General features: G+C 41.5%; 1 protein-coding gene across 1 annotated transcript in view; it reads left to right on the forward strand.

Moving 5' to 3' along the window:
* The first annotated feature begins 1,449 nt into the window (after nt 1–1,449).
* LOC111638543 (acetylcholine receptor subunit beta-like 1) overlaps nt 1,450–22,692 on the forward strand; it is a 49,550-nt gene continuing 28,307 nt past the window's right edge. The window contains exons 1-3 of the mRNA XM_023384269.1: nt 1,450–1,626; nt 3,142–3,278; nt 19,185–19,229. Coding sequence (XP_023240037.1) covers nt 1,569–1,626; nt 3,142–3,278; nt 19,185–19,229 — 240 coding nt within the window. The 5' untranslated portion in view covers nt 1,450–1,568. The remainder of the gene's footprint in view (nt 1,627–3,141; nt 3,279–19,184; nt 19,230–22,692) is intronic.

Raw genomic sequence — 22,692 nt, forward strand, 5'->3', positions numbered from 1 at the left:
CCATCCGATCGCTAGATTACATTGTAGTCTACGTAACAATATACAATTTACCAGTCTATTGTTACGTATCCCCCTCTGTTACGTATACTGTAATTCCGGATCGAAATAATAGTGATTTTAGTAGAGTGCAGCACGGAACACGACGTAATACGTTACGTTTAAAAAAAGTATATATATATATATATATATATATATAATTACGTCTCAGTGCGTTACGGTAATAAAAGCCAATTTCGAACATTGTTACTATATAAAATCTCGAGTTACGAGCCGATAAATTAAAGCTAAAACAGAGAGAAGTCGCGTAACTTCTAAGCGATTTTGTCGTTACGTTACGCTATTTCGTTAAAATTAACTGGCGTAACACGTCTTTCGCTTTTATAATTAATCGATTGTAGTGTTTTGATGGCGATTTCTATCGTTTATATGTAATGACGTCGGTAAAAAATAGGAAAGGTCACGACCCCTTTCGTGAGTTGAGGGTAAGCTCTATATGCAAATAAGGGGGCGAGTTCGATAGCCACGTAATCATTCGATTCCTCTAGCTTCAAACCAAGCTAAAATCTTATTCGCTCAGCACGCTAACGTTTAATTAATGTGTAATTCGAGAGAAATCGTTAACACGCCACGTCATCGCCCCCCGGGTCCAGATGCAAATCGGGATCATCCTCCTCCTCCCCCTCAAATATGAAACGAGTAGGGATAATAATTATAATCCGGGTAGGAAGTTCAGGGTATTTTCAGACACGCGAAACGAGAGCCGTTACCAGGAAACGTGACGAAAGAGGGAGATATTTTTTCGTAAACACTTCGCCCGTGTTTTTCGAATATACAAAGGAAAATATTAAATCACGTTTGATATTTAGGGGGTTAAATTCGGGGGGAGAAACACGCGAGTAGAAGGGCGAGCGACGTCAGATCGGCGGTTACGTTGTACGCGTTACGTTTTACAACGTAATTCCCGTATTAAAATAACAATTGATTATAATCTGAGCTACGTCATAAACAATCTTCGCAACGCAATCGATACAAATTGTTAACGTTTATTTACACCCCGAAGCGGCAGAGGAATTCCCCCGTTTCCGGGCCGTTTCAAGAGGAAACGGGGGGACGGAACCACCCCCGTCGCGCGGGTTTCGCCCCGGAACCGGAAGAGAAAAAAACGCTCCGAGCCTTCCGAGCCCGTAAAGGAACGGCCCGACTCCCGGCCCGCCGGAAGTGGGAAGAGTAAGCGGAAAGAAGGCGGTGGCCCCGCCGTTCCGGCCCGGAATTTGACTCCTGCCGGGAGCGGGGGGCGGGAAGGGAAGCGGGGGAAGGGCCCGGCGGGCCCGGGAGGGACGGGAGGGACGGCGGGCGCCCGGCTCCTCCGGCCGTCTGCCTCCACTCCCCCGAACGAATGCGAAGAGCCAGCAGGAGTAGCCGATTCTCCGTACAGTCGGAGGGCGACCATCGCGCCACTATCACGTCAGCGACAATGCGGAGACAACGCTAGCGACCGCGCCGAAGGAGTGGTGTGTGTGTGAGTGCGTGTTCACGTAGTCCCGGGGAATGACAGGACTGTCGGAGTAATGAGGACTGCGGGCTTCTCGGCCGTCTGGCTGTTGACGACGGCGTTGGTATTTCCAGGTGAGTCCGATTCCTCTGCCCCGCCGATCGATGCCCAAAATGGCCGATCGTCGGCGGAGGAGGACGAGCGGCCCGTCCGTCGCGCCGGCGCTTCTCCCACTCGGCACCGCGGAAAATTCCCTCGGACCCGTCCGCCTCCCCTCCGCGACGTGTGTGCCACCGGCCCGCACCCCCGCGCGGAAGGCTTCGCCCCGTCCGGCCCCCTCTCCCTCTTTTTTTTTTTTCTTTTAAATTTCTACCCCGGTCCCCGGCGCTCGCCGTCTCCGCCCGGTCACGGCCGTTTTCGGGCCTCTCCTACCCCCGCCTGGGCCCGGGCGCTCGGGGCCTCGACGGCGGCGGTTCGTTCGTCCCCGCCAAAGATGCCGGAGGATCGATAACTGCCTTCTTCCCGCATCCCGGTGTCGGAGACGGTGTCGGAATCCTCCCTTATTCTTTCCTCTTCCCGTCGTACCCCGCGTGCGGGCCGATCGGAAGATTCGGGCCCGAGAAGTAGCGCGCGCGGGCCGCCTGGCGTTCTCCGCCCCGCGCGCCGCTGCCGATCTGGAAACTAAGCCTTATCCGATTCTCCCCGCGGTAGGGAAATATCTTTGAGTTCCTCCGAAGGGTGATAGCTCGGGGAGCAAAGTTGTTTCTTCCCCCTTACCGGGGGCCTGGTTTGTGGCCTCCACCTTGGAGTTAAATGCTCTCCTCTGGACCGAGAAGCGGCGCGCGCGCTCAGGCCTCTTCCCCTTGAAAATGGACGAAAACGTTGATTTTCTAGAAAGCGTGGAGAATAATCGGAATTTTTCCCGGATAATTCGATCGAGGGGTGGAAAACGGGCGCGCGTGACCGACCCGTTTAATGGCGGACTATACGGGATTTTGTTTACCAATACTTTTATAGGAACCGGGAGGAGGAGGAGGAGGAGGAGGAGGGATTATCTTCCTCCGATTACTCGGATCATCCTCGACGGATTTAATTATGCTCCGGTTAAAAATAGGAGGTCGATCGATACATCTCGGCGTCGCTTCTCGAGAAGTCACTCACTCCCCCCTCTTCTCCTCGCGAGATTTGCTACCAAAACTGCAGTTTCGGCCGCTCTCCCTCGCGCCGTCCGAATAGGATTCGAGAGGAAATTGCCGGATAAACGGGAATGCCGACCGGTTAAAAGAGAATGGGAGGCGTCGAACGGCGTCGGCGAAGGTAGCGGTGTGGCCCGACAATCGATACCGACGGCGTAAGAGCCGGGGTCGCGACCGGCGTCGACCGCGTAGCTCGCCACGCGCGCCGCTCCCATATTGCGTGACGTTTTGCGCCGTTAAATCGAGATTATCGGCCGGCGCACGCTCCGCCTGCGGGGTCACGAACCGCCGACGCCTTCGGCCGTGGCGCTCGGCCCAATTTATTTGTAATTTAATTATCGTCGGTTGCCAAACCCCCGACGGCGCGCCGAGCCGGCGCGGCGCTCGAGAGCGCGCGCGCGAAAGAGAGAGCGACAGGAGGAATTAACGAGAAATTGGTGTGGTTCCTTTCAGCGAACTGTTCCGAAGACGAAGAGAGACTGGTCAGAGATCTGTTTCGCGACTACAACAAGCTCATCAGGCCCGTGGAAGTGATGAAAGAGACGGTGGAAGTGCAATTTGGTCTGTCTTTCATTCAGCTCATCAATGTGGTAAGTCCACCCCTGCCTGTCGCGTCGTGCGCGCCGGAAGCGGAAGATCTTTCCACTTCCTTCCGCCGCCGGAAGTGACGGAAATGAGCCGGCGCGGGGTATCGGTAACCCTCTACCCCCCGACGGGACGTCACGCCCGGTTCCGGTCCGAACCGAGTTCGCCTTTTGGACCGGGGCCAAAAAAGGAAGGATCCGACTAAACTCGACTTTTTTTTTTGTTTTTTTTTCTTTTCTTTTACCTTATTCTTGGGGGGGAAGTGGAAACAATCGATTTCCTACCCCCGTCTACTGTTATCCGTCTACGCGCGCCACCGATACCAGCAGTATTGCGTTACGGACAGACAACGGTTTGGGATCTTCCTTTTCCCTCTTCTTATACGTCACTTAAACGTCACTTCCTTTTTGTCACCACCTCATAATTCGTCTCGGTATTACCCGTTTTACAGGCGACAAGACACTACCTTCGAGTAAACAGAACGACTTAATTTTCTATAGTAACTTCGCGTAACTCTTACATTATACACTATAAAGACAGGTGACGATCTGGTTACGTCTTTACTAGCAAACTTTCCTTTCTTTTTATTACAAAAGTATATTAACTCGGGTGGGAAAATCTAGGTATTATTTACACACTTCTAACAGCGGGTGCCGAAGAAAAGCACGCGCTGTAATTAAATAAAACCGAAAATTGGGTGTAAAATTGGTCCCATTCGAATTCACAGCCGTCACAGAAAGTGTCAACCGAAGAAAATACACTCGTCCTGTATATTTTCACCCCTTTTCGTACCCGAAATTGTAAACAAAAAAAACAGTAAAATTTGTTGGACAATATAAAAGAGCCTACAAACGTCACCCATTGACTAAACACAATAAATAATTAATACGTGTGCGTGAATAAACGAATATTCTCGAGATTTAGGTTAATTGTTAATCGTAAATTCGTAATTTTCATTGTGTATAAGTATAAATAAACAAGGGAAATCACTCCATCCTATAAGAAAACAATAGAAAACTACTCGCATCACTTCAGCAATAATTAGTCAAGATTTTCATTGTTTCCCATTACACAGTTTAATTGACAACACTGTAAACGATTGTCTCTCTCTCCTCTCTCTCTCGCGTAACCCTCTGTCGAATATAGAAGGGGGGATAGTCGCATCGGTTACGCAAATTATCGTGTGGTAGAAGACGAATTTACATAGAAAATGGCGAGGTTTTTTTGTGTGTGTGTAACGGACGAGGGCGAAAATTTGTCGCCTGTCGTGTACAAAACTCTCTTTTATATTCGGGAGTTAATCTTTTATTTACAATGGCATTACACGAACACTCCGCGGCGCATCATTTTTTTATTACGACGAGTAATTGTCCGACCGTATCGATCGTAACTTTTCCTAGTTTCGTAACATCTTGAATATTTATGAACGTCGAATCGGTTACGCTCTTTACAAACGTGTGTTCGGAGGAGGGAGGGAGGGGGGTGGACGTGGACCTTGTATTATTTCCCTGTGAAAGAGTTACGCTTTCGTCTTACTTAAAAACGGGGATGTGTTACGATCATCCGGGAAAGGGGGTAGGCGAATTACTATTATGTTTTTCTCGTGTATATCAAGCGACTGTACAGTACAGTTCTATATAATACACGTACAGATACGTATATTATTCATGCTGCAAGTGTACTAACGAAGTTACGTTCGGTTCGTCCATGCAAATTTCATATCCCTGCTAAACGTGACGCTATTACCTAGTAAATAAGTCATAAATAATTTTTAAAAAAGTCGCGAGTAGTGTGTAATTACCCTCCCTCTTTTTTCGACTAGTAATTAACGGGGGGGTGAACGTGCGGGGTGAAGTTATTATTATATTATATACGAAAGTTTAATGGAGCATTTTTGCGTAGATTCAACCCGTTTAACACTTGGACGATATGAATTTTAATAACCAAGAGTTATTTGTATGTTTTGCCCCCTTTCTTCGCGTGGAATTACGCGGAATTTTATGAAGGACTTAAGACACCTCGTATAATTTAATACATGCTCTCTACCGGTGTTTACGTCGTGTAAATGAGTCACAGATACGTACTGTATTTCTTACGTTTGTTTGTCGTATGGTTTATCGAGTTTATACGCATTTAACTAATGGATATTGTACGAGTAAAGTGTGGAATTATTCCTAGTGTCTTTATTTATCTTCCCTTATTAAAGAATAGAATGGCAAACACTTTCTAAATGATAATTCTTCTCTCGAATGCTATTGTATTTGAATGAAAGGGAGAGGATATTTATTCTAGTTAATAGGCGCAACGTAGGAAATTCCTAAAGAATAGATTTTTCTCTGTACAAAATACAATAGTTTTCTTTTATATTCGAGTGTTTTACTTATTCAGCCGACTTTTTCCGGTTTCTAATTAATAAATTACACTGTCTTTCCGGTGTTTTATACAATACTACTGACAGGTTTACACTAGGAACTTTAACGTTTAAATATATACTACGATTAGGTTTTTGTATCCCCTTAGGTGGTAACGTGTTAAACAGTCGGGGGTGGATGACGACGGATGATTTATCTACGACACTTCTCTACTGTAACACGTTTTCGAACCGTTCGGAATGACGACGACGACGACGTCTCGTGGAATGTTAATGTATATTTTTGCATACCTTCAACCCTTTTTTTACTCGATTTTAAACCCCTCTACTTCAATGGAGGGTGAGGATTTCTATTGTAAAAGTTGCTGGAACAATTATAATGTGGGTGATTGTTTTGTTTCCGTTAAACACTGTCGTAAGTTCTTCCCTCGCCGAGGAGTAGGCCACAATTCTCCACTTTTCTAACACCTAAATAGGGGTCAGTTTCCTTTTAAGCCCTATTTTTGTTTAGAAACAGTGAGGATGACTCTATGTTTGCAGTATTTAAACAGTGACCGTGCCAAAGTAACTACTTATTACATAAAAAACCCAATGGATAGTGGCCTTTTATAGGTGAATGGTTTCCTCTGGAGGGGTGCAAACTCTTAAACAATTGTCGCAAACGTGTAAACGGAGGAGAAGGAAGATTGGGGATGGATTCTAGTTCATGTTAAACCGAAAAAAACACTCCCAAATTTTAAATCTTTCACAGAAATGGGAGCAGAGACCATCGATTGGGGTCTATCACGTGCTACATGACACTAATTCGGGATTTAGTACCAAGATTATTGCATTTATCCGCGTAGGAGCATCTTTGAGAACGTCGTTAGGATTTTATGTTGGCATCAAAGCCGGTGACGGCAAACATCAACAGCAAATACGGTTACGAAACGTAACGTAGTCGAAAGAGCGTAGAGATCCGGAAAAGATCCTCAACCCGTCTAGCGGTAAATCGAGATAGAGAGATTTTAAAGGAGGAGGAGGAGGAGGGGGGAGATTTTGTAGCGCGTGGCATCAGATCTCACTTATTTTTCTTCATTTACATATTTTAGTAGGAGAGGAATTTACGTAATAGCTTTCATACGTTTCGATGTAAGGTGGGCATTAACTTGTACTTAGGAAAGAACGTGATCGAATTTTCCAAGATCCTTCTCTTTACTAATAAATTAAAGAGGGATTTAAGAGGTTGCGGGAGTAAAAGTAAAAGTAAAAAAAAACTTCTTTAACCTTTAGCGATTCCGATTTAAAATTTCGCTTCGATAAGCTAAACGTTACTTTCCCGCTAGGTGATAAAATGTCGCTTTTATTGGGGAAAGAATATGGCGCGTGTAGAACGATTGACCCGAGATTTTCAGAATAAATGTTGGGGAATTTTTAGCGCTCGAATTTCCCGTTCGGAGGGGCGATTTCGGTGGCCGAAAGACATACAAATACTTTGATCCGAGCGCGATTTCGTGCGATAGAAATCGATAGGGATCCGGATTTTCTGCAACAAATCCTCTTTTTTCTGTCCGGGACTCTTTTAGATCCGGGAAAGAAATTCCACTTTTTTTTTTCATTCTCTCTCCCTTTCCTTCCAACGCAATTTCTGCCACCGATTCGGTTTTCGCTTTCCACAAAACACTACTTCACTCGATACTAGTTTTTCAGTCTCTTCTATTATCGTCTTCTTCTCACTGTAGATTTAATGTAGGAGTTTTTTAAAGTTTATTTTTTAATTAAATTTCGTGTTAAAATATTAAATGTTAACGAGTTTTTTTAAAGTGTAAATTCGTAATTATTGCCGAATTTACGGTTATAAATTCCGAAATATCATGCTGTAAATTTCAAAAGTCGTGCTGAAAATGCAGAAATTTTGCTGAAAATCGAGCTGATAACTCAGAAATTGTGCTGAAAATTTAAAAATTGTGCTGGAAATGAAGCTGAAAATTCAGAAACTGTGCTGAAAATTTAAAAATTGCGCTGAAAATCGAGCTGAGAATTCGGAAATTGTGCTGAAAATTTAAAAATTGTGCTGAAAATGAAGCTTAAAATTCAGAAACTGTGCTTAAAATTTAAAAACTGTGCTGAAAATGAAGCTGAAAATTCAGAAATTGTGCTGAAAATGAAACTGAAAATTCGAAAATTAAGCTGAAAACCAAGTTGAAAGTCACAAATCTTGCATAAAATTAAAATATTGTGCTGAAAATCAAGCTGAAAACTCCGAAATTATGCTGAAAACTCCGAAATCAAGCTAAAACTTTAGAAATTGTGCTGAAAATTTAAAAATTGTGCTAAAAATCAAGCTGTAAATTCGGAAATCTCGCTAAAAATCAAAGCTTTTTTTTTTCATCGCTTTCACGAGACCAAGACTGAAATTTTAGGTTTTATTCGGTCGAATAATTCGGCGAGTCTCGCGAGATTAAACAGGAGTCTTTCGTATATCGAATGAGGCAAAGGATATTAAATCGATATATTTAAAACAGTTCTTCCTTCTGTTTAAATCTTTTCGTTTTTGGACTCAAAAATATTCTAGCAAATCTTTTTCGCACGCGACTTAATCTTCTATCCAACCCCCCCATTTCGGCCGGCAACGGTCTTCCCCCCGCCCGAAATAATTACTTTTGGCAGTTTTGTATGAGTTCGTGCCGGTTAACTTTATCCACCATTTGATACGAGTCACGTGACTACGATCGGTAACGTCGCGTGGTACAGCGTAGTATACGAGAATCCCTCAGATTTCGTAGGGTTGAGGTTACCGCTTTAGCATTCTAACGCCAGACACGAATAATCTGGAGGGACGTACGTTACGTCACACTGGCACGTGGTGGAGAAGTCTTCGTAGCCACTTATTACTTTACACTGTAGACGGAATGACGTAATTTGCAACTCTTACACAGAGAGAAAGGGGGGGTGTATTCTCACTCCATGTTTGCAGAACGTGACGGCGCACGCGAATTAGATCCACACCCGAAATATTTCCTTCCCTGTAAATTGCCCCTTTTATAGACAAATGAACTGTAACAGTTTTACATTGCTTCTATCCGTATTGTGCTGTTCGATACTCTCCATTGTTTGCTTGTATGTAGAATTAGTATTGTGAAGCGCGTGTCGTTAAAATTTCCGACCTCCCCATTATAAACACGCGTGATAAAGAGAGTTTAGAGAATACACAGCTTTATCTTTCGGTGTATTATTTGTCATTCTGTGACCCTGCATTCTGACCAGACGGACGGACAAACAGATTATCATTACACTTACGAATCGAGGCAGTGTTTATGTTTGGAGATTCCGCACTCGTCACCACACGATTGGTGACATTTTCGGGGGTATTTTCTGAATTTGGCTGGTTCGAGTAACGTAACAATTGACGCCACTATTCTTCTTTATATTCCGAGATTTAAAGTCCACCCCGAACGAATTTAATACAAACTTTAAGCGCGGGTTATCTGAAAGGGAAACAAGACTTTGTGTAATTAAAGATTGAAGACAACCGAGAGAAAGTAAACTTGGATGGGAGGTTGGGATTTGGGCACGCGCCCGAGTAGGGGTATTCTCCTGTAAAGCATCGATTCTCACCGTTATCGAAGCCGATTCGGAGGTTAATCGCCCCCCTCGTTCGTCATCTTCCTATGTTTTGGAGGGGGGGACCTTCCTCCTTCGCGACTCTTCTTACTGTTAGGAGTAGTATCCGGGGCTACTTCATCTACCAGATAGGGAGTAGCTGGGGGGGAAGGCTACTATTACTACCAAATGAGGAGCGGCATCCTCCCTCGAAAGAATGTAACTCCCCAACCATTCTTTACTGACTCGAAAGTAGAAAGAGGGAATTTTCTATGGTTGCGCCACACAATCGATGCTACTGGAATGCGGAAAAAACGCGATTGGCCCGCATAAGGAACAATCGACGATGACCATCCATTATTCAAACTCGCTTTCAATATCCATTAAAAAAACTCGCAACCCATTTCGCTGGTAACGCAACGCCAGCGTAACGCGAGTCGGAGTTAAACAATCTCCTCCGACGTCACACAGAACAACACCGGGTGGCGAGAACGTCATTGGAGAAATTGGTAAATTGCCAAACTCTTTTTTTACGTAGTCGAAAACTATCCGAAGTTTGAAAAAAAAAGGAAAAGGGGGTCTGGCATCGATCGCAATAAAAATCGCGCCATTATTTATAGCGGGAGCGCATTATTTTATTGTATCTTTTCACTGGCGTGATGTTCTACGACGTCACGTGAATTGGAGGAAAGAAACGAATAAAAGAATCTGTTACTTACGGACGTAATTCACTGACACGTTTTAAAGCTCACTTTTCCTCCATAAATAATTTCCTTTTACATAATTTCTCGTGTAAAATTATAATTAATCGATTTAAACCGATTCTTTTCAAGTGTTTCCTTGAAGAAAAAAAAGGGTAGGATGGTAGGGTGCGAGCGTTTTAGCGATTATTATAAGAAGTAACGTCGATAACCCCAGGGAGATTCTTTGGCGGTGTGTTGTTAGAAAACGTGGAAGCCATTAAACACTGCTCGTTCGATTCGAAAATACAATAAGGCAATTGTCTGGCGTCACAATAAAAGCTTATTTCTTAAATTCGTTACGGATTTAAAACGCTGTCACGTGAGTTTAAGGAAAAAAAGAGGGGGTAAAGAATTGATCCGTTCCGTCCATGGCGACAAATCGAAACAAATTATATTAGCGTGGCTTAATCGGGTGTCGTCACTCCCCGTGTATTGTCGAGGAGACGAGGTGACGTTTAGTTTCTATCGCTAATTGACCTTGTTCGTGTTACGCCAAATTGACGAATCATTTTTGTCTTTATTGAAAACTACAGCTTTATGTGAAGCTGTAAGAGGGTTTGTAGCTTCACATAAGCTGTAAGAGGGTTTTGAGCTTCACATAAGCTGTAAGGGGGTTTGCAGCTTTTATTTATTTATTTATTTGCTTAATAAATTGTATCATTTTTCCTGAAAGCGAATACTTGTTACATTGTTAGCAGTTATTTATTTATTACATAATACCTGGGCTCTACGGAGGATTTAGTAAGCGTTGTAACTCTTGGTCGCTGTGTTCGAGCGGAAACGAATAAAAGAGATACTTACCATTGACGTTTCTTCCGCCGGAAACGATAATAATTAAACGTTCGCTCGTCTGTTACGTAACAATACACGATGCCGTCGCGTGACAGTTTCGACTTTACCTTAATATTGTTAAGGTCGGGTTAGAACCGCGAGTTAGTTTTTCGAGGAGTTCTATACAGATCGATATTACTTTCTCCCTGATACAAAGAACTGAAGGCGCAACAAAGAGGAGGTTTTTAACTACTTCAAATACAGGAGAAGGTATTCAAAGAAAGTCTCCTCATCCTTCCTAATTTATGATGTCCGCCGGCGATTACTACAAATAAAAGTGTAGTGAAGTAACAAAAATAAATCGCCTGAGAGGAGAGAATTTTCCAAATTAAGAAGATTGTCACTTTGCAGAAGAGGAGGAGGAATTTCTAACCAGTCGGTGGCCATCTTCGGCTGTCTTTCTTTAAATAAAATGACTACTTTACCGTAAAATATGCATACTTTTAAAGTATAATAGCCGTTTAAATAGGTTCTACCCTGGGGTATGCATTTACAATATCAGAAAATCTCATATCATTGTCGAGATGTGAAGGTTCCTCTAGGGGTTGTAGCTAAATTTAGCCTGTAAGATAACTCTTCTTTGTGTTAATTTAGAAGATTCATTAACATAAGTACCGAAATTTGTATAACTTCGGGGGGGGAAATGACGCATTGTTTTCATTTTCTACACGCAAGCAAGTTTCCTTTCTTCAAAAAATTGAAGAGATTCCTGGCTTTAGATCCAGTATCTGTCCCAACTGACCGTTTATTCCGGGGGAGAGAGGGTCGAGAAGTCGGAGAAAGGAATCAAGTGTTGAGGAAGAGAACTTTTATGTGTCTAACGAGTCGTCCGCCATCGTCCGAGGCTGCGGAATCCCGCACGAGGTCGAAAAATAACCCAGGGCACACCGAGAAGACACGACGTTAAATTTATCGATTGACAAAACATGGCGCGAAAAGCCAAATCTCCAACGTGTTCTACGTCATAAATCTTCGTTCTTTCGATTCCCTAACCCGTGATTACGTCACAATACGGGAAAGGAACGATGAGGGATAGTTTTCACAGAAACAAACACCGTAAACCCCGACGATCAGTGGAGTTTTTTTTTTTCAAGACTTCGCCCAGTGTTTACTGTGTAATTTACAAATATTTCATAGGGGTAGGAAGACGGAGAGACGGTATAAAGAGGTGATAGAAACACAACCCTTCCCGCTCTTCCTTCACAACTTTCACATAAGTGGATGTTTTCCTTTAAATCTCGACGTTAGTCGTGTTATTTGTGTTATTAGAAAAAGTAAGATTTGTATTGTTTTGTTTTTTTTGTAGTTTTTTTTTGGCCACATGAATAAGTAATGGCCGAATGGTAAAGAGAAATTCTCCATTAGAATCTGCTGTAGTGTACTGTACTGTACAGTACGTAGGAGGTGCGGTGGCGACGGACGAGGGCGAAAATTCTAGTTTCTAAGGCAACCGCCTCTTACGACGGTCGATAAATTGCCGCGCCACATTCGAATTTTGTTAAAATTACACGGCAAAAATCTCTCCATTGTCTAAATCGGGGAAGGAAATTGTATAATTTCGGGGGTCGGAAATCGATTCGTTTCTTACGTTCGTCTCTTTTGTCTTCCCTATTAGGAACGTGCGATTCTTAAATCCCGGGTTGTTTTACGTTAAAAAAAAATAGAAAATTCGCACGTGTATGGACCCTCGGAATAACGTTTCCAACGTTATTCCGAGGATTTATTCTAGAAGAGTTATTCTAGAAGGATGCTACGATAAAAACTTTACGTAAAGTTTTTATCGTAGCATCCTTCTAGAGCATCTTTCTTTTTTCCACTGATGCGGATGGTGCAGCATCTCTCTTCATCCCTTCGAGTGGATGATTCTATATATATATATATATTGACCTTTAATGAAAGAATAATTAGAAATTTCGTAAAGTACTGAGAGGAGGGAGAGCCCAATAATTGTAGCGTTATATCGATTCCATACTCTTGCATACTGTGTGTGTTTTTTTTTTTCCTACCTCGAAATATCGATTAACGGCGGGGATGATTACTGTTGGTGGACTTTTGTCGCTGTATTTTATTCGTATTTTCGATCGGTCTTTCGAGAAAATTTGAAATTTGCTACCGATTTTTCCTCCCGCTCTCCCTCGAATTTACTTTTTCGCCCATTGAAATCGAACAAAACGGGGGGAGGGAGGGGGTCCTTCGCTCCTATTTTGGCACACACGCTACAACACCTCGAAAATCGAACCCGATTTATCGAAGAGTTACGCAAGAATATGGAGTAACGTGATACGAATAATTATTGTCGTAACGTCGCTTCGTCCAATCTTCTTTCGTTAGATTAAGAAAATTCGATGGAAATGTCGTTACGATCGTAACAAGAAGAAATTTACTAAGAAGAGAGCCGATTTAATCCCAAGAAAATACAGAAATGATAACATAGAAATGAATGAATAAATAAAAGAAGATAACGATGACGATTGTATACGTAAGATACATATTAATGAAAGGAATATTTTTACTCCTGTCTTTTCCATTGTTTTTTTCGAATATTAAGGAATAATCGTTATGCAGAACAAGAAGAAAGATTTGACCATTATTGTTTTTTCCTATTCATAAATATCGAGGAGAGTAACGTTGATTACTTTACTGTATTACGTTACGTTATAATGCGACCAGCCAGTTAAAACCAGTTTGTCGTGGGTTCACTCTCAAGTGAATGAAATCACTTAATACCAGTCGCGGGTTCGAACCTCGTAGACGTGGATTTTTCACGTTTCAAACGCCTAAAAGGGAAGCCAATTTCTTGTCCAGGGAGGGATCTTCACACGTGGCTGGCGTGTCGCTTTGCTTAACCCCATCGATCCCATTCAATCCACGGTTACGGAGTTAATTAATTATGAAAAATCACCCCCGAAATATTTAAAATTCTCTCTCTCCATATCCCTGGAAACCTCGTTAATGCGACTATTAGATAGAAAGGGATTGCCCTAATTTACTGATAGATTGCTTCAATTCTTATAATTGGCCTTTTTTAAGTGTTACGCTTAGTAGTCACACGTTCGATTAAATATTAATTACGTAACAACGAGAAAACACTAATTTATAAACTATTAGAAAAAGGATCATACTTAATACCCTTTTAATTCTCTTTTAAACAACGATAATGACGCATAAATCGTTTAATTTTATTAGAAATTTCTTTGTTTATTGTTGGAACGTTAATTCGAGGACGTCACAAGAAAATAATTAATTAGATTCTTGAACAATACTCCCGTGTTTTAATGTTATTCTCTCGAAATAACGTAAACAATTAGCATTTACTTTATTTTAAATGGGAATTTCGAACCCCCGAGTGTCGAACGAAGTACACGTGGGTGGGTGCAACGTCATGCCCACGCGCTGCACATGAACATCTTAATTCTCTATTGTGGAAACAAGAAAATAAACGGTAATCCAGCTACACAGACACACACACACGAAACAATTTAAGTGGCTCCGTAGCAATTTTATATTATTTTTTTTTTACGAGACTGCTCCCGAATGTTTTAAATTGGATTGTGATGGGGGTAAAGTAGTGGAACAATCGAACTTTACCGGTGGGTGTGCATCGAGCCATAGTTGAAAAAAAGAAAGAAAAAGAGATCTGCAGCAGCTTGAAAGTTCCCCCTTGTTAAAAAATATATTCCAAATTACCCTCCTTATTGCAATGAGGAGAGTAATTTAATAAGGATCTTCTTCCTTTCCTTTATATTCTAATTATGAGATTAGCCATGAGATTAAATTCTTTCCTATGGTTTCGGGTGATTCTTTTTGTGTTTTATCAGTGAAATTTCGTCTTTAATCATTCTAAACGATAGGATTAGAGATTTGTCTTCCTTCTTCTATTGGAAAATTTCTTCTTCCCCCTAATCTTTAAATTAACAATGTCGATTTTCATGAGTTCCGTTAGTTTCCTCTTGAAGTTTGCTAATCGAGACGAAGGATTGGACAATACAACAAATGGTTGGTCTGGCGTGAGGGGTGCCTCCCGACAGGAAATTGGACCCTATTTAGATGTTAGTCACGTGAAGAAACACGGAAAACTCCACGTTGATGAGTCACAAGCACTGATATTGGTGGAAACTTTAGGGGGAAAGCTCCTTGTTAGTCCTTCCTTCTCTTATTACTGGTTTATCTCAAGATGTGGTATACGAAATCCTTCCTAATCTTCGAGCTTCACCAACGTTAAGTTTTTCGGTGTTTTCCCCCACCTAAAATAGGGGTACATTCCAAAAAGTGGTGGGAAATGATCCTATTGATACTACAACTCCGTTCGGATTCTTCAAGAACCGAATTTGAGTAATTTCATTCGAATTTTAGTGCAATAAATAATACTTTTAATCGGTTCCATTATTGGATTAAGGGCTATTGAGGTATAAGGAGAATAACCCAACTGATAGGTAGTGAATACCCTTATATACCATTGCGATATCTCGATTTAATGTAAGACAAAACTGAGATTACAGCGTAGTTATTCTTCCATGTTTTTATAGTACTGTTTACGCGGAATAAATTGCTAAAGAATATTTTATAGGCGAATTATTACTATTTTTCAACGAAATATCCGGAAAACACTAGCAAATATTGTATTTTTCATGCAAGAATTCCCGTTTGGAAGACATTTTTCAGGTTCATTTCGCATTGACAGCGCGCGATTGTCGCGTATAACCCGCAGAAGATCGGGTAATATCATGATTTTTTGTGTGTGTTTCTGTGTATCGCAGGGAGTTTAATAGGTGGAGAAAGGGGGGACGAATACTTTCTTAGAATGGTAACTTTCATTAAGGGATAATTTGGAAAGTGAGAGTAACAAATGGAGGCTTTACAGCAACATCCGTTTAGCGGTTTCCTCTTCGGCAGTATCCGAGAGGCATTCACAATAGTATTTTGTAGTGTCGTTTCTAAGACGATAAGAGCATTAATAAAGGCCATACAGAGAAATTTATCGTTTTTACTAATTAATTGCGTCGCAGTAGGTGGGAGGAGGGAAGAACGAGGGCGAGAGAGAGAGAGAGACGAAGTCTTTAAGGAAGAGGCAGAGGATCGATTGCCGAAAGGCAAAGAAATGCGCTTCTTTGGAAAACCGAGACGACGACGGGGGGAACGAATTCTCGAGAGGGGGGTCGATAGCTTCTTCGACCGGTTTTGGGAGCGAGGAGGGAGGCCGCCCGGTTTAGTCGGCCGCGGATCGACGACCGTTTCTTTGCCAGGAGAGACAGAGAAAGAGAGAGAGAGAGAGAGCCACCACAATCGATACCCTTAAGCGAACGAATTCCTTCTTATCTACTTCCACCCCCTCGGCGGATCTCTTTTAATTATCGAACCGACCGAAAATTAATAACGGGCTCCATCTGGCTCCGTTGCTCTTCCTCCTCCCCAAAGGAGTAACCGGGATTCGACCGCGCTTTCTCTCTCTCTCTCTTTCTCCCTGTCGAGGGTTCGAACCTCATGATGTTCCAGGATGCTGGAGGCGTCATAGAAGAGGAATCGATCCCCAGGCAATCGATGGCCAACTCGGTATGGTCTGGATAGTCGTACAGCCTCACCCCGGCTATTAAGAGGTGGAAGAGGCGACCCCACGCCAGAAGAATGGCCGGGGGAGGAGGGGAAGGAAGAAGAGGAAGGAAGCGCCACCGGTGTGTCGTCCGGTGGGGTGAGTCGAGTGATGAATTATATCGACATCGATCGGAATCTAGCAAACACCTCCCTCCTCTTCTCGGATCGGGTTTATCTTCTTCCTCTTCCATCCCAAGCGCCAAAACACAACCCCTCGTAACTTCTTCCGGGGTGTAACGCGAGATGTTACTCGAAAATCTTCCGAAATTTAAAACGTTCAGCAATTTACTTCCTCCGAAGAAATTGAAATCTCCTCATTTTTCTTTTTGGCTGTGAGAAACGTAACTTATTTGTTACGCCGAGTTTACGGGCGAGGAAATGATGGGAAAAAACGGTTACTTATATATATAGTATGTCATACATTAGTGTTACTCTATAGACATCAGTTTCTTTTATCTTCCCGTGGATTCTGGTTACGAGCGGATAAAAACGTAACGGTAGTAGAATCAATTCCGGATGGAAATTAAGAAAATATTGTGGTAACTTGCTACGCCAGAATATCGTAACAACGCTCTCTAAATCCTATTTATCTCTCGTTACTCGGTAGCCGATTCCCTCGGTGTTACGTTATTCAACCCCGTAATAACGTAACTTACGATCTTTCTGCAACTCGATTCTGTTGTTTTTAAACTCGAAAATAATTACTGTATTAGTCTAGTTTAATGCTGCGTGATTACCGATTTGTTCTATTTAAAAAAATAATAATTATAATCTCTCTCCCTCCCCCTCCTGTAATTTCGAATTTTAATTAATTTCCAAATCAATATAAAGTAATTTAATAAAGTAAAGTAGTTTCGGCATCCTTTATAAGCTACTCGATTTTGTTTTCTTGGATGAAGTATTTTTATCCGACTCATTTGGAGATTGATGCGGATCTAATCATCGTTTCTTTCGTATTTATTTATTTATTTTTCCATAAATCTTCCTCGAAGGTGCAGCCAATTGCAGAAAATCGCTTAGAATCTAGTGCAAAAAGTGTATAAGGTTAAACCTGTTATCTACAGATAAGTGTAGTGTCGCGATACAACGTCCTGGACAGACGTTTGTTTCTTCGGATGGAAACGTTTCTATGGGAAATAACGGGCTTTTCGTCGTCTTTCTAACAATTTTGCTCTAAGATCTTAAGGTTGTTCGTTCGTCTTGTCTGTTTGTTTCGCCTTATGTGTGTTATTTCTCGATTTTTCCTTGTACTTACACGCCAGTAGACGAGTGGACAAAACCTCTGAACAATAGCAATTTTAAAAGTAAAAGCTCTTAGCACCGGTTGCGGGTTTAACTCTCACCAAAGTAGAGTTTTATTCCGGCTCTTCCTCATGTCTCTAACACTTATCTGAACACTAGTCGAGGGTTCACGCTCACCAACGTGGTGTTTTCTGGCTCTTTCTCACGTCCCTAACACCTATCTGAACACAAGTCGAGGGTTCACGCTCACCAACGTGGTGTTTTCTGACTCTTTCTCACGTCTCTAACACCTATCTGAACACTAGTCGAGGGTTCACGCTCACCAACGTAGTGTTTTCTGGCTCTTCCTCACGTTCCTAACACCTATCTGAACACTAGTCGAGGGTTCACNTTTCTATGGGAAATAACGGGCTTTTCGTCGTCTTTCTAACAATTTTGCTCTAAGATCTTAAGGTTGTTCGTTCGTCTTGTCTGTTTGTTTCGCCTGATGTGTGTTATTTCTCGATTTTTCCTTGTACTTATACGCCAGTAGACGAGTGGACAAAACCTCTGAACAATAGCAATTTTAAAAGTAAAAGCTCTTAGCACCGGTTGCGGGTTTACCTCTCACCAAAGTAGAGTTTTTTTCTGGCTCTTCCTCGCGTCTCTAACAGCTATCTGAACACTAGTCGAGGGTTCACGCTCATCAACGTAATGTTTTCTGCCTCTTTCTCACATCTATAACACCTATCTGACTACTAGTCGAGGGTTCACGCTCACCAACGTGGTGTTTATGGCTCTTCCTCACGTCTCTAACACTTATCTGACCACTAGTCGAGGGTTCACGCTCACACGTGGTGTTTATGGCTCTTCCTCACGTCTCTAACACTTATCTGACCACTAGTCGAGGGTTCACGCTCACCAACGTAGTGTTTTCTGGCTCTTCCTCACGTTCCTAACACCTATCTGAACACTAGTCGAGGGTTCACGCTCACCAACGTGGTGTTTATGGCTCTTCCTCACGTCTCTAACACTTATCTGACCACTAGTCGAGGGTTCACGCTCACCAACGTGGTATTTTCTGGCTCTTTCTCATGTCTCTAACACCTAGATATGGGCGAAAATACCATAAAAAGCCGTAACAAGTGGAACCCCCTTGGCAGATCTCCCCTTGTGTTACGTTGCTGTATCTCACCAAACCTTTGTATTTTTTTAAAACCGAAACAATAGAAACCGAGGAAGAACAATTCCATACATAACACATTCCATTATCATAAATAAAATATGAAGAAGCAAAGAAAAAAGCAATCGATAAATTGGTGTTTACGAAGATCCTTCTTTAAAATTGAGCGATTTACGTCATCCCCGCCAGATTTATTCTCGTAAAACAATATAAATTACGTAATATATAACAATTTTTCGCACAGTTTTACAGTCCGTAACCTTTGACCTTCTTTCCTATTTTGGGTGTAGCTTTAATACAGAGTAATGTCTTTGAATATTAACAATATTTTAATTATTATTACGTAGAATTAAAAGACTTTTGGCTAACATTTCTCTTTTATTTATTACAGAACGAGAAGAACCAGATTATGACGTCGAACGTCTGGCTCCAATTGGTAAGTTCCTGTGTCCGCACGTCACAATTACAATTGACTAATAGTACAATTCGTATTTGAAACGAGGGAGCGAAAGTTCTAAGACAAAAGAAAGAAATACGTCATAATACATAATGCAATTATCTCAAGACACCAGCTTCTTGTTTAGCATTCCCTTTATAACTTCGTAAATGTATTGTTTATATTTGGATTCGAAAAAAAAAACTAATGCATTCCCATTGTTAGTAAGATTTGAGGATTTTAATTAGATCAACCCCGCATATAACGCTCTTTCCATCACTCGAGAACACGTAACAACCACTCGGAAACAATTACATAAGCTTCAATTACAGGTATTATTATCGCTTCGTCAGTAAGTACGACCCTTTCTTTTATAAGACAATACTGTAGTGTTTCCATCCCAATCGAATTTGTCCTCGTCATTATGAAATTCGAATTTACTCCTCTCGAAAAGTTCTTAACAAAGATGTCGTCCCTCTTTTTTTTATAACCAGAAGATCGATTCGAAATCGATTCTCTTTCATAGCAAGAGAATCGATTTCGAAACTCACGAATACTTCAATTGTCCAACTTATTGTATTTTCTCTAATTTCTTTGTTAGTTGAAAGTATTTCTTCTCTATTCGATTTGCCAGCATCCATCGCCTCCAGACTTTTTCTATTATTCTATAATATTTGTCTGGTGTCTAGTGTGATTTTTGGGCCATTCTTATTTACTTCTAAAACTGGAGCCAAACTTTGTTTTTTTTTTTTCCTTAACAAAAGAAGGAAAAAATCCCGGACAAAATTCGATACGATTCGAAGAATTTCCTTTTCTATTTCGAATATATTTTTGAATACGCATACGAGAGACAAGCGGATATTGAAATCTAGACCCCGGGGATCTTTCTGTCGAAATCTCTCATTTCACGCGGTTTAAACTGCTAAGGGTCAGTTAGATAAACAATTTAGAGATTGGGAAAGTTAAATATTAAATGGTTCCTTTCTCTTCGGTGGGTACGAGAAATGTTTATATTGAAACAATATTTTGCATTGTTTGGAAAGCGAAAAGAATACTTAAATGTATAGGAATACGTGAAAACCTCATTAGTAAAGGTGGCTCGGTCTCTGATGGCCCTCTCTAAATACGAGGGGAACGAATAATACAATGCACACGTGTTAAAAAATCACGTTTATCTAGTGTACTGTTTGGCATTGTGTAGCTTTAGAAGAGTTTAGATTACAATTCTTCTGCCCATACTTGGAGGAATACTACACTAGGAACACTACAAATAGCACACTTGAAAGGAACACTACAAATAACAGACTTGAAAGGGACACTACAAATAGCAGACTTGAAAGGGACACTACAAATAGCAGACTTGAAAGGGACACTACAAATATCACACTGAAAGGAACATTACAAATACCACACGGAAAGGAACACTACAAATACCACACTGAAAGGAACACTACAAATACCACACTTGAAAGGAACACNAGCTTTTATTTATTTATTTATTTGCTTAATAAATTGTATCATTTTTCCTGAAAGCGAATACTTGTTACATTGTTAGCAGTTATTTATTTATTACATAATACCTGGGCTCTACGGAGGATTTAGTAAGCGTTGTAACTCTTGGTCGCTGTGTTCGAGCGGAAACGAATAAAAGAGATACTTACCATTGACGTTTCTTCCGCCGGAAACGATAATAATTAAACGTTCGCTCGTCTGTTACGTAACAATACACGATGCCGTCGCGTGACAGTTTCGACTTTACCTTAATATTGTTAAGGTCGGGTTAGAACCGCGAGTTAGTTTTTCGAGGAGTTCTATACAGATCGATATTACTTTCTCCCTGATACAAAGAACTGAAGGCGCAACAAAGAGGAGGTTTTTAACTACTTCAAATACAGGAGAAGGTATTCAAAGAAAGTCTCCTCATCCTTCCTAATTTATGATGTCCGCCGGCGATTACTACAAATAAAAGTGTAGTGAAGTAACAAAAATAAATCGCCTGAGAGGAGAGAATTTTCCAAATTAAGAAGATTGTCACTTTGGAGAAGAGGAGGAGGAATTTCTAACCAGTCGGTGGCCATCTTCGGCTGTCTTTCTTTAAATAAAATGACTACTTTACCGTAAAATATGCATACTTTTAAAGTATAATAGCCGTTTAAATAGGTTCTACCCTGGGGTATGCATTTACAATATCAGAAAATCTCATATCATTGTCGAGATGTGAAGGTTCCTCTAGGGGTTGTAGCTAAATTTAGCCTGTAAGATAACTCTTCTTTGTGTTAATTTAGAAGATTCATTAACATAAGTACCGAAATTTGTATAACTTCGGGGGGGGGAAATGACGCATTGTTTTCATTTTCTACACGCAAGCAAGTTTCCTTTCTTCAAAAAATTGAAGAGATTCCTGGCTTTAGATCCAGTATCTGTCCCAACTGACCGTTTATTCCGGGGGAGAGAGGGTCGAGAAGTCGGAGAAAGGAATCAAGTGTTGAGGAAGAGAACTTTTATGTGTCTAACGAGTCGTCCGCCATCGTCCGAGGCTGCGGAATCCCGCACGAGGTCGAAAAATAACCCAGGGCACACCGAGAAGACACGACGTTAAATTTATCGATTGACAAAACATGGCGCGAAAAGCCAAATCTCCAACGTGTTCTACGTCATAAATCTTCGTTCTTTCGATTCCCTAACCCGTGATTACGTCACAATACGGGAAAGGAACGATGAGGGATAGTTTTCACAGAAACAAACACCGTAAACCCCGACGATCAGTGGAGTTTTTTTTTTTCAAGACTTCGCCCAGTGTTTACTGTGTAATTTACAAATATTTCATAGGGGTAGGAAGACGGAGAGACGGTATAAAGAGGTGATAGAAACACAACCCTTCCCGCTCTTCCTTCACAACTTTCACATAAGTGGATGTTTTCCTTTAAATCTCGACGTTAGTCGTGTTATTTGTGTTATTAGAAAAAGTAAGATTTGTATTGTTTTGTTTTTTTTATAGTTTTTTTTTTTGGCCACATGAATAAGTAATGGCCGAATGGTAAAGAGAAATTCTCCATTAGAATCTGCTGTAGTGTACTGTACTGTACAGTACGTAGGAGGTGCGGTGGCGACGGACGAGGGCGAAAATTCTAGTTTCTAAGGCAACCGCCTCTTACGACGGTCGATAAATTGCCGCGCCACATTCGAATTTTGTTAAAATTACACGGCAAAAATCTCTCCATTGTTTAAATCGGGGAAGGAAATTGTATAATTTCGGGGGTCGGAAATCGATTCGTTTCTTACGTTCGTCTCTTTTGTCTTCCCTATTAGGAACGTGCGATTCTTAAATCCCGGGTTGTTTTACGTTAAAAAAAAATAGAAAATTCGCACGTGTATGGACCCTCGGAATAACGTTGCAAACGTTATTCCGAGGATTTATTCTAGAAGAGTTATTCTAGAAGGATGCTACGATAAAAACTTTACG

Source organism: Centruroides sculpturatus, unplaced genomic scaffold (assembly GCF_000671375.1).
Source record: "Centruroides sculpturatus isolate CEXI.00-Female unplaced genomic scaffold, Cexi_2.0 scaffold1194, whole genome shotgun sequence".
NCBI lineage: Eukaryota > Metazoa > Arthropoda > Arachnida > Scorpiones > Buthidae > Centruroides > Centruroides sculpturatus.